The following is a 13,512-nucleotide window of genomic DNA, read 5'->3' on the forward strand; positions in this document are numbered from 1 at the left end:
CCAAGGAAAAGGGTTTTACATATATAAACCCAAGAGGAGGTGTTTACCTGACAAATAATTCGACAAGGAAGATATAAGGGGGACAACTCCTGTTACTAGACTCATTCAGTTGGACCGGTATTTCATTTGCTATCTGTTTCTATGTTAAATCACGAAATTCTCTCATCATCTCACAATAAATGAAAAGAAATGCAATTTCAAATTCCAAATCTAGACCAAAAGCTTTTTATTTGATCCATTCCGAGATAAAAAGCTTAATCTTAGTGTTATCTCGGCGTGAGTTGGTACAATTATACAAGCCCATAAGATCCTAGGTATAGGTATAGAAGCACTGGCCTAGGTCACAAGTAGAGACTACGGATTTCAACACGAAAACTATTTCAATTCAAACAGAATATGTTTTACTGAAGATTATTCATAGATTATTACTTCTGAAGTGAAAAGTATAATATCCTTAACATAATTTTCATTTCAAGACAAAACGAACTACTCAAACTGCTCTCTCAGTTCTATTCAATTCCATTAAAGGGATTGTAAAGAGCTTTTCTAAACTTTTTATGTGTATCGGAAACACCCGGGGACGCGTTTAATACGTCACTGCATATATATTAGTAGTAACTTCCGGTAGGACCCCACTAGTGACGTCATGAAACGCTTTAGTTTTGGTGAAACCACAGATGTGGGTATGAAAATTGGAATGGTTCAAATGGATGCTATCAGTATCCCAGATACACATAAAAAGTTTTGAAACCCTCTTACCAATTCCTTCAATTCTATAGTAGAGGCTTTTCTGGTAAAGGGGTGTAATTCTTGTCTAAAAGCTTGATCTATTAAGAAGGCGATCAGTGAGCTAGACTTTCTCTTTGTATAGAAGTAGCCATTTATGATTTGGCGGAAATGTTCTCATGTTCCAGATCATTAAACATAAATCAGATAAATTAACCAATCAACTGCTCTTTTTTATAAAGTATTTCCTTTACAGTGATACTACAAGTTTAGTAGATTTATAAAGTACATTATATAGTGATGCTAAAAGTCTAATAGCTTTATAAAATACATTATACAGTGATGCTAAAAGTTTAGTAAATTTATAAAGTACATAATACAGTGATAATATAAGTCTAGTAGATTTGTAAAGTACATTATACAGTGATGTTAATTGTTTGGTAGATTCACAAAGTACATTGTACAGTGGTGATACAAGTTTAGTAAATTATAAAGTACATAATACAGTGATACTACAAGTCTAGTGGATTCATAAAGTACATAATACAGTGATGATACAAGTCTAGTAGATTTATAAAGTACATAATACAGTGATACTACAAGTCTAGTAGATTTATAAAGTACATAATACGGTGATACATGTCTAGTAGATTTATAAAGAACATAATACAGTGATACTACAAGTCTAGTAGTTTTATAAAGTACATTATACAGTGATTATTCAAGTCTAATAGATTTATAAACTACATTATACAGTGGTGATACATGTCTAGTAGTTTTATAAACTACATTATACAGTGGTGATACATGTCTAGTAGTTTTATAAAGTACATAATACAGTGATACATGTCTAGTAGATTTATAAAGTACATAATACAGTGATACATGTCTAGTAGTTTTATAAAGTACATTATACAGTGGTGATACAAGTCTAGTAGATTTATAAAGTACATAATACAGTGATACATGTCTAGTAGTTTTATAAAGTACATTATACAGTGGTGATACATGTCTAGTAGTTTTATAAAGTACATTATACAGTGATGATACAAGTCTAGTAGATTTATAAAGTACATAATACAATGGTATTACAAGTCTAGTAGATTTAAAAAATACATAATACAGTGGTGATACAAGTCTAGTAGATTTATAAAGTACATAATACAGTGGTACTACAAATCTTGTAGTTTTATAAAGTACATTACACAGTGATGATACAAGTCTAATATGTCATATGGTGTCTTACGCGGTGTTTAATACAATGAAGTGAATCATGTATCTGCTTCTGCAATTTTCTTTCGAATTGATAGTCCCGCATTTTCTCGTTCAGCAATTCCAGTATTTAGATTTCGGGGAAGGGAGGGTTTGATTCTCCCAAATGTACAGGCCTAGGGTGGAGCAGACACTTTATTTAGAAATTAGGATTAAGGGTCTTGATATTGGGTTTTCTTCTGTTCTTATTCTGATCTGAAATTAGAAAAAATAACTCGCCCGATGGGCGAGAAGTATAGTATCTGTTATGTACTGATTGTTTTTAGTTTGCTATGAACAATATTATCATTTAAGTTCTTATTTTTTGAATATGCAACTATCATTTTCTGCTTATAGACATGGGGGAATTTCTCTTGAAGGCTCTTATAGTGGGCATGAACTATCTTGCTTGCTCGATTGCTGGTTGTATTAAACGGGACAACAAAGGGTGCTATGCCTACATTATGATGAATATTTAGTCCTATAGGTCTTGCTGTATTCAATGTCTCAATCCAATGGGCCTCCCTAGATTGACGGAATTTGGTAGTTAGAGTTGAAAAGGACTAATTTGTTGGACACTATATATAAAATTATCTACATTTTGCATCTAAAATTCGTAGTATATCAAATTTTACAAGAAACTGGCCATCATTATCAATAAATCCTGCTGATGTATTTCATATTCATAAGGTACATTTGTTTTAGGTTCGTTACCCCAAAAAAGTTCATATTCATAAGGTACAGTTAATATAGGTCCGCTACCACAAAAAAATTGATGTAGTTTTGGTACAATTGTTATATGTCCACTACCTTCAATAAATTTATGTGGTTTAGGTATAGTTGTTATATGTCCACTACCTTCAATAAATTGATGTGGTTTAGGTATAGTTGTTATATGTCCACTACCTTCAATAAATTGATGTGGTTTAGGTATAGTTGTTATATGTCCACTGCCTTCAATAAATTGATGTGGAGGAGGTACAGTTGTTATAGGTTCACTACCCCCAATAAATTGATGTGGTGTAGGTACAGTTGTTTTAGGTCCACTACCTTCAATAAATTGATGTGGTTTAGGTATAATTGTTATATGTCCACTACCTTCAATAAATTGATGTGGTTTAGGTATAGTTGTTATATGTCCACTGCCTTCAATAAATTGATGTGGAGGAGGTACAGTTGTTATAGGTTCACTACCCCCAATAAATTGATGTAGTTTTGGTACAATTGTTATATGTCCACTACCTTCAATAAATTGATGTGGTGTAGGTACAGTTTTTATAGTTCCACTATCCCCAAAAATTGATGAGGTGTAGGTACAGTTGTTGTAGGTCCACTATCCCCAATAAATTAATGTGGTGTAGGTACAGTTGTTATATGTCCACTACCTTCAATAAATTGATGTGGTGTAGGTACAGTTGTTATAGGTCCACTATCCCCAATAAATTGATGTGGTGTAGGTTTAGTTGTTATAGGTCCACTATCCCCAATAAATTGATGTGGTGTAGGTTTAGTTGTTATAGGTCCACTATCCCCAATAAATTGATGTGGTGTAGGTTTAGTTGTTATAGGTCCACTATCCCCAATAAATTGATGTGGTGTAGGTTTAGTTGTTATAGGTCCACTACCCCCAATAAATTGATGTGGTGTAGGTTTAGTTGTTATAGGTCCACTATCCCCAATAAATTGATGTGGTGTAGGTTTAGTTGTTATAGGTCCACTATCCCCAATAAATTGATGTGGTGTAGGTTTAGTTGTTATAGGTCCACTATCCCCAATAAATTGATGTGGTGTAGGTTTAGTTGTTATAGGTCCACTATCCCCTAATAAATTGATGTGGTTTAGATACAGTTGTTTTAGCGTCACTACCCCCACTCGATTGATGTGGTGTAGGTACAGTTGTTGTAGGTTCTCTACTCCCAATAAATAGATGTGGTGTAGGTACAGTTGGTGTGGGTTCTCTACCCCCAATAAATAGAGGTGGTGTAGGTACAGTTGTTGTAGGTTCTCTACCCCCAATAAATAGATGTGGTGTAGGTACAGTTGTTGTGGGTTCTCTACCCCCAATAAATAGAGGTGGTGTAGGTAAGGTTGTTGTAGGTTCTATACTCCCAATAAATAGATGTGGTGTAGGTACAGTTGCTGTAGGTTCTCTACCCCCAATAAATAGAGGTGGTGTAGGTACAGTTGTTGTAGGTTCTCTACCTCCAATAAATTGATGTGGTGTAGGTACAGTTGTTGTAGGTTCAATACCCCCAATAAATTGATGTGGTGTACGTTTAAATCCAACACCCCCAATAAATTGATGTTGTTTAGGTACAGTTGTTTTAGGGCCACTATCTCCACTCGATTGATTTTGTGGTCTATTCACACGTGATATAGGGCCACTATCTCCACTCGATTGATTTTGTGGTTTAGGTACAATTGATATAGGGCCACTATCTCCACTCGATTGATTTTGTGGTTCAGTAACAGTTGTTGATCCTAAAATATCACCCCACTCTTTCCATTCTACATACGTCACTGGAGGAATTGCAGTCTTCATATTTTCACAGAGTTTTTGTAAATCTTGGATTGAGTTAATATCTGTTGCAGAAGTACATGATGTATTTAAATCTATCTTGAATTTTTTTATCTTGGTCATAATTTCTAATAATTTTGATTGAGTTTTTGCCAAGTTTTCAATTTTATTTTCAATGAATTGTTCAGATTTTGAAAGTTCTTCTAGAACCACCTCTCTTGTAGAATCACATTCTAAATCTAACGTTTTATGATCTCTGTGGTCTTTTAAAATACATTTAGAACACAACAATAAATCACATGTTTGACAATAATGATCTACCTCCTTCTTACTGTGATTTGGACAACCGTGTTTTGGCTTCAGACTAATTGACGGTTGGGTGGTTGCATTGTCGGTTGTTCTCGGAGAATCTGTCGATACTTGTAAAGAAAAATTTGTAATTAACTTGTCGACACCACCTTGTGGAATTTCAATATCCTGTTTACAAACTGGGCATGGAAATGTCTCCTTTTTGCCATTTATATATGTCACCAAGCATTCGAGACAAAACGAGTGTCCACATGATAAAATTTTGGGTGTACGGGTATTGAAATTTTCTAAACAAATCGAACATTCTAAAGGATGTTTTAGTAAAGCCGTCGCCATGACTAATTCTTCACAATTTCTCTTCGAAACACTGAGATATAAGATAATACCTTTCACAGACAAACAGAATGATTTCACTATGTTATGGTATATTATCCTTCGCTAGAAATATAGTTTTATATACTTTCCAAAGACAAACAGAATGATTTCACTATGTTATGGTATATTATCCTTTACTAGAAATATTGAAATATAGTTTTATATACTTTCCACAGACAAACAGAATGATTTCACTATGTTATGGTATATTATCCTTTACTAAAAATATTGAAAAATAGTTTTATATACTTTCCACAGACAAACAGAATGATTTCACTATGTTATGGTATATTATCCTTTACTAGAAATATTGAAATATAGTTTTATGTATTTTCCACAGACAAACAGAATGATTTCTCTATGTTATGGTATATTATCCTTCGCTAGAAATATTGAAATATAGTTTTATATACTTTCCACAGACAAACAGAATGATTTCACTATGTTATGGTATATTATCCTTCGTTAGAAATATTGAAAATTGTTAATATAGTTTTATATACTTTCCACAGACAAACAGAATGATTTCACTATGTTATGGTATATTATCCTTTACTAGAAATATTGAAATATAGTTTTATATACTTTCCACAGACAAACGGAATGATTTCACTATGTTATGGTATATTATCCTTCGCTAGAAATATTGAAATATAGTTTTATATACTTTCCACAGACAAACAGAATGATTTCACTATGTTATGGTATATTATCCTTCGCTAGAAATATTGAAAATTGTTAATATAGTTTTATATACTTTCCACAGACAAACAGAATGATTTTACTATGTTATGGTATATTATCCTTCGCTAGAAATATTGAAATGTAGTTTTATATACTTTCCACAGACAAACAGAATGATTTCACTATGTTATGGTATACTATCCTTTACTAAAAATATTGAAAAATAGTTTTATATACTTTCCACAGACAAACAGAATGATTTCACTATGTTATGGTATATTATACTTCTCTAGAAATATTGAAATATAGTTTTATATACTTTCCACAGACAAACAGAATGATTTCACTATATTATGGTATATTATCCTTTACTAGAAATATTGAAATATAGTTTTATATACTTTCCACGGACAAACAGAATGATTTCACTATGTTATGGTATACTATCCTTCGCTAGAAATATTGAAATATAGTTTTATATACTTTCCTCAGACAAACAGAATGATTTTACTATGTTATGGTATATTATCCTTCGCTAGAAATATTGAAATATAGTTTTATATACTTTCCACAGACAAACAGAATGATTTCACTATGTTATGGTATATTATCCTTTACTAGAAATATTGAAATATAGTTTTATATACTTTCCACAGGCAAACAGAATGATTTCACTATGTTATGGTATACTATCTTTTACTAGAAATATTGAAATATAGTTTTATATACTTTCCACAGACAAACAGAATGACTTCACTATGTTATGGTATACTATCCTTCGCTAGAAATATTGAAAATGATTTTCTTATACCTTCTACAGAAAGACATTCAAAAGCAGCCTCTAGTATGTTAAACATATTTCCAGGTAAAGAAGAGATCTATTTGAATTTATTTCTAGGTATTTCAAAATTTCGTAGAAATTCATTGACGCAGTAAATTGTAAACAAGACGTTATCTAACAAGATACGCTAAAGATCATAGATCTTATGAAAACTGTAGTGTCTCCATTGTATTCACATATACATATTGGTGCATTTTTACTAAGTCAAGGTAATAACTTAATAACTTATCATTATAAATAATAACACTGAATTTTATTTAAATCAGATGAAAACTGTAGCAGTAATTATAATCCTTTAGCGACATTTAGAGGTAGAGATCACATTGAATAATAGAACACAATTTTATGGTATACTACTCCTTAGTTTTATTGCACACAACGTTTCAACAATCTACAATGTCATCATCAGGTGAAATTGGGAAGTGTAATACAAGAAGGTATATATGAACATAATAATACTCAATAGCAACAATTAATTTGGGATTAATGGTTTTCTGGTGGTTGTTTCGCTTAATATATTTTGTGTTTTGAAAGAAATGGCTGAAGGTTTCTTACTGTTTCGGGATGTGATGATCCGAGGCTAGGGAGTTCAAGGTAAGTCTAATATATCCTTAGCAAATTCAATGTTCTGCTTACATTATTGTGTCCTCATTCCTTAGATTCAATGGACTTGAGATCACTGACGATTGGAAACTCGCAGTTCAACAAGATACAAGTTGTTCATTTTCTAAAAACCCAAACCGTCGCTATTAATCATTTCGATGATAGATGAAAACAGACATTGGCTGTAAAATTGCTTCAAAGGCCACACCTTGTGTCTCACAAAATCTCAAAAAATCGATAAAAAGCCTTTGACGAGTATTAATTTTATACAGATATTTGATTAATATGTTTCGAGTATTGCTGCTGATGGTCAAGGGGGACAATGTATGATTTTGAGTAGTCTTTTACTATATGCTAATTCATTTGCCATCTATTTCAAGGCAAATCATGTTAAATCTCGAAATTCAACTTTCAATAACTTTTTCCAGAAATCTCCTTGAAAACTCTTCAATATGTCAAATGAAAGTCTGGCCAACTTAGTTTCTGGAAAAAAATTCGACATATGATGACCATGAAAATTTTGAGCAAGCCAAACTGAAAGTAGACCACTACATTTTATCAACATTCTCTTGACTGTCACTGCACACAACACAACACAACTTCATATATTTTCAGAATGATCCTTCTGCATGAAAATCTCTCTTCATCTCACAAAATCTGAAAGAAAATTTCAAATTCTAAATCTAGACCATAAATAGGCCTTCAAAACGACAAAAGGGAGGGAGAAAAAGGATTTCTAAAAATATCACGTACTACATTCATACAATCATTAGCATAAAATGTTTTACTGGGGTCGTCGGTCCATATGGGCAGTCGTTTTGCGTGCAGTGACAGTCAAACGGATATAGAAAAATATAGTGGTCTAATTTCAGTTTGGCTTGATCGAGACTTTCTTAATATATTGAATTTTTATCAAGAAAATAAGCATTTGCCAAGCTTTTTCATCTGACATTTGCAAATTTTTAACGACATTTATGCAAAAAGTTATAAAAGGTTTAATTTCAGAATTAACATGGAAACAGATGGCAAATGGATTACCGAAGTCGGTTAATATGGTTTTAAATTTGTTATTCTAAACATTTAAGCAAACTATTATGTCTAGGCTGAACGCATCGCATCGGATTTATGATATTTAATACCCACATCTTGAGGACAAGGGAGATGTTATACCCGACTAATAATTCGACAATGAAGATATAAGGGGGACAACTCCTGTTACTAGACTCGTTCAGTTGGACTCAGGCCGGTATTTCATTTGCTATCTGTTTCTATGTTAAATCACGAAATTCTCTCATCATCTCACAATAAATGAAAAGAACTGCAATTTCAAATTCCAAATCTAGACCAAAGGTTTTTATTTGATCCATTCCGAGATAAAAAGCTTAAACTTAGTGTTATCTCGGCGTGAGTTGGTACAATTATACAAGCCCATAAGATCCTAGGTATAGGTATAGAAGCACTGGCCTAGGTCACAAGTAGAGACTACGGATTTCAACACGAAAACTATTTCAATCCAAACAGAATATGTTTTACTGAAGATTATTCATAGATTATTACTTCTGAAGTGAAAAGTATAATATCCTTAACATAATTTTCATTTCAAGACAAAACGAACTACTCAAACACAACACGTGCGAGTGACCGGAGTCGACAAACGTGCTCTCTCAGTTCCATTCAATTCCATTAAAGGGATTGTAAAGAGCTTTTTTAAACTTTTTATGTGTATCGGAAACACCCGGGGACGCGTTTAATACGTCACTGCATATATATTAGTAGTAACTTCCGGTAGGACCCCACTAGTGACGTCATGAAACGCTTTAGTTTTGGTGAAACCACAGATGTGGGTATGAAAATTGGAATGGTGCAAATGGATGCTATCAGTATCCCAGATACACATAAAAAGTTTTGAAACCCTCTTAACAATTCCTTCAATTCTATAGTAGAGGCTTTTCTGGTAAAGGGGTGTAACTCTTGTCTAAAAGCTTGATCTATTCAGAAGGCGATCAGTGAGCTAGACTTTCTCTTTGTATAGATTTCGAAACTTAGGCCTTTTAATAACCCAATGTGAATCTTGTAGATGTAGCCATTTATGATTTGGCGGAAATGTTCTCATGTTTCAGATCATTAAACATAAATCAGATAAATCAACCAATCAACTACTCTTTTTTATAAAGTATTTCTTTACAGTGATACTACAAGTTTAGTAGATTTATAAAGTACATATAGTGATGATTCAAGTCTAATAGAATTATCAAGTACATTATACAGGGTTGCTACAAGTCTAGTAGTTTTGTAAAGTACATAATACAGTGATACTACAAGTCTAGTAGATTTATAAAGTACATAATATAGTGATACTACAAGTCTAATAGAATTATCAAGTACATTATACAGGGATGATACAAGTCTAGTAGATTGTTAAAGTACATAATACAGCGATGATATAAGTCTAGTAGATTTATAAAGTACATAATACAGCGATGATACAAGTCTAGTAGATTTATAAAGTACATAATACAGCGATGATACAAGTCTAGTAGATTTATAAAGTACATAATACAGCGATGATACAAGTCTAGTGGATTCATCAAGTACTAGATACTGTGATACTACAAGTCAAGGAGATTCAAAAAGTACATAATACAGTGATACTACAAGTCTAGTAGATGTATAAAGTACATAGTACAGTGATGATACAAGTCTAATAGATTTATAAAGTACATAATACAGTGAAACTACAAGTCTAGCAGATTTATAAAGTACATAATACAGTGGTGATACAAGTCTAGTAGATTTATAAAGTACTAATACAGTGGTGATACAAGTCTAATAGATTTATAAAGTATATAACACAGTGATGATACAAGTCTAATAGACTTATATAGTATATAACACAGTGATGATACAAGTCTAATAGACTTATAAAGTATATAACACAGTGATGATACAAGTCTAATAGACTTATTAAGTATATAACACAGTGATAATACAAGTCTAATAGACTTATTAAGTATATAACACAGTGATGATACAAGTCTAATAGACTTATTAAGTATATAACACAGTGATAATACAAGTCTAATAGAATTATATAGTACATAACACAGTGATGATACAAGTCTAATAGAATTATATAGTACATAATACAGTGATGAGACATGCCTAGTAAATTTTTGATATATATTATACAGTGCTGCTACATGTCTAGCAGATTTATAAAGTACACATATGGTGTCTTACGCGGTGTTTTCTACAATGAAGTGAATCACGTATCTGCTTCTGCAATTTTCTTTCGAATTGATAGTCCCGCATTTTCTCGTTCAGCAATTCCAGTATTTAGAGTTGAAAAGGACTAATTTATTGGACACTATATATAAATTTATCTACATTTTGCATCTAAAATTCGTAGTATATCAAATTTTACAAGAAACTTGCCATTATTGTCAATAAACCCTGCTGATGGATTAGTGAGTCTATTCCATGGAATGTGTAGACCACTTCCAGTATAATCTGGGCCAAATCTCTCAGTCCTAATTTCATTGGTCACACTATCACCTTTTACTATATTAAGAAGAGTTACAGTATATTTTATTTTACAAAATTTTAAATGTGGATTATCTTTTTCTAGTAATGTGAAATCAATATCTACATATCTTAAACATCTTTCATAACTACATCTCCATACGCTATTACAACATATAAATTTATCATCAGTGTAATACTCAACCAAATCATTCTTAATATCTTCATAGTTAAAACTAAATATTTTACTCTCTTTAAATTGTAGAGACAGTTGTTACAGTTCCACAACCCCAAATAAATTCAAATTCATAATGTACATTTGTTTTAGGTCCGCTACCCCAAATAAGTTCATATTCATAAGGTACAGTTGTTTTAGGTCCGCTACCCCAAAAAAGTTCATATTCATAAGGTACAGTTATTAAAGGTCTGCTACCACCAAAAAATTGATGTAGTTTTGGTACAATTGTTATATGTCCACTACCTTCAATAAATTGATGTGGTTTAGGTATAATTGTTATATGACCACTACCTTCAATAAATTGATGTGGTTTAGGTATAATTGTTATATGTCCACTACCTTCAATAAATTGATGTGGTTTTGGTATAATTGTTATATGTCCACTACCTTCAATACATTGATGTAGTTTTGGTACAATTGTTATATGTCCACTACCTTCAATACATTGATGTGGTTTAGGTATAGTTGTTATATGTCCACTACCTTCAATAAATTGATGTGGTTTAGGTATAATTGTTATATGACCACTACCTTCAATAAATTGATGTGGTGTAGGTACAGTTGTTTTAGGTCCACTACCTTCAATAAATTGATGTGGTTTAGGTATAATTGTTATATGTCCACTACCTTCAATAAATTGATGTGGTTTAGGTATAGTTGTTATATGTCCACTACCTTCAATAAATTGATGTGGTTTAGGTATAATTGTTATATGTCCACTACCTTCAATAAATTGATGTGGTTTAGGTATAGTTGTTATATGTCCACTACCTTCAATAAATTGATGTGGTTTAGGTACAGTTTTTATATGTCCACTACCCCCAATAAATTGATGTGGTTTAGGTACAGTTGTTATAGGTCCACTGCCCCCAATAGATTGATGTGGTTTAGGTACGGTTGTTTTAGGTCCACTACCCCCAATAAATTGATGTGGTGTAGGTCCACTACCCCCAATAAATTGATGAGGGTTTGGTACAGTTGTTGTAGGTCCAATATCCCCAATAAATTGATGTGGTGTAGGTACAGTTGTTTTAGGTCCACTACCCCCAATAAATTGATGTGGTTTAGGTACAGTTGTTTTAGGTCCACTTCCCCCAATAAATTGATGTGGTTTAGGTACAGTTATTTTAGGTCCAGTACCCCCAATAAATTGATGTGGTTTGGGTACAGTTGTTTTAGGTTCACTACCCCCAATAAATTGATGTGGTGTAGGTACAGTTGTTTTAGGTCCACTACCCCCAATAAATTGATGTGGTTTAGGTACAGTTGTTTTAGGTCCACTACCCTCAATAAATTGATGTGGTGTAGGTACAGTTGTTTTAGGTCCAGTACCCCCAATAAATTGATGTGGTTTGGGTACAGTTGTTTTAGGTTCACTACCCCCAATAAATTGATGTGGTGAAGGTACAGTTGTTTTAGGTCCAGTACCCCCAATAAATTGATGTGGTGTAGGTACAGTTGTTTTAGGTCCACTACCCCCAATAAATTGATGTGGTTTAGGTATAGTTGTTGTAGGTTCACTACCCCCAATAAATTGATGTGGTGTAGGTACAGTTGTTATAGGTCCACTGCCCCCAATAAATTGACGTGGTTTAGGTACAGTTGTTTTAGGTCCACTACCCCCAATAAATTGATGTGGTTTAGGTACAGTTGTTATAGGTCCACTACTCCCAATAAATTGATGTGGTGTAGGTACAGTTGTTGTAGGTTCACTACCCCCAATAAATTGATGTGGTTTATGTACAGTTGTTGAAGGTTCAATACCCCCAATAAATTGATGTGGTGTAGGTTTAAATCTAACACCCCCATTAAGTTGATGTGGTTTAGGTATAGTTATAACAGATTCATTATACTCACTCGACTGATTTTTTGTTTTAGTTACAGTTATAGGTCCACTACTCCCAACATATATATTTGGATTAGTTAATTGTTTTATATCCACATCCCTATAAACCTTCTGTGGTTCGGGAGGATATTTTAGTACAGCCGTCGCCATGACTAATTCTTCACAATTTCTCACAACACTGAGATATAAGATAAAACCGACAAACAGAATGACTTCACTATGTTATGGTATATTATACTTCTCTAGAAATATTGAAATATAGTTTTATATACTTTCCACAGACAAACAGAATGATTTCACTATGTTATGGTATATTATACTTCTCTAGAAATATTGAAATATAGTTTTATATACTTTCCACAGACAAACAGAATGATTTCACTATGTTATGGTATATTATCCTTCGCTAGAAATATAGTTTTGTATACTTTCCAAAGACAAACAGAATGATTTCACTATGTTATGGTATATTATCCTTCGCTAGAAATATAGTTCTGTATACTTTCCACAGACAAACAGAATGATTTCACTATGTTATGGTATATTATACTTCTCTAGAAATATTGAAATATAGTTTTATATACTTTCCAAAGACAAAC

At 32.5% G+C, this 13,512-nt stretch overlaps 4 protein-coding genes across 4 annotated transcripts; all 4 read right to left on the reverse strand.

Annotated features, from left to right (window-relative positions):
• Positions 1–3,324: 3,324 nt before the first annotated feature.
• On the reverse strand, positions 3,325–4,519 carry LOTGIDRAFT_103471 (hypothetical protein; the record flags this gene model as incomplete). Its single annotated transcript, XM_009053477.1, has 2 exons — positions 3,325–3,797; positions 3,841–4,519. The coding sequence occupies 2 exons, from the start codon at positions 4,517–4,519 to the stop codon at positions 3,325–3,327; spliced, it is 1,152 nt and encodes a 383-aa protein (XP_009051725.1).
• Positions 4,520–4,918: 399 nt separating this feature from the next.
• On the reverse strand, positions 4,919–5,140 carry LOTGIDRAFT_103452 (hypothetical protein; the record flags this gene model as incomplete). Its single annotated transcript, XM_009053478.1, has 1 exon — positions 4,919–5,140. A coding segment is annotated over one exon (222 nt), but the record flags the coding sequence as incomplete, so codon positions are not given.
• Positions 5,141–10,101: 4,961 nt separating this feature from the next.
• LOTGIDRAFT_103433 (hypothetical protein) lies at positions 10,102–10,500 on the reverse strand (the record flags this gene model as incomplete). Its single annotated transcript, XM_009053479.1, has 1 exon — positions 10,102–10,500. A coding segment is annotated over one exon (399 nt), but the record flags the coding sequence as incomplete, so codon positions are not given.
• Positions 10,501–11,083: 583 nt separating this feature from the next.
• Positions 11,084–13,063, reverse strand: LOTGIDRAFT_152993 (hypothetical protein; the record flags this gene model as incomplete). The annotated part of the gene is made up of 1 exon (XM_009053480.1): positions 11,084–13,063. The coding sequence occupies one exon, from the start codon at positions 13,061–13,063 to the stop codon at positions 11,084–11,086; it is 1,980 nt and encodes a 659-aa protein (XP_009051728.1).
• Between the last annotated feature and the right edge of the window lie 449 nt (positions 13,064–13,512).

Source organism: Lottia gigantea, assembly GCF_000327385.1.
Source record: "Lottia gigantea unplaced genomic scaffold LOTGIsca_2, whole genome shotgun sequence".
Classification (NCBI taxonomy): domain Eukaryota; kingdom Metazoa; phylum Mollusca; class Gastropoda; family Lottiidae; genus Lottia; species Lottia gigantea.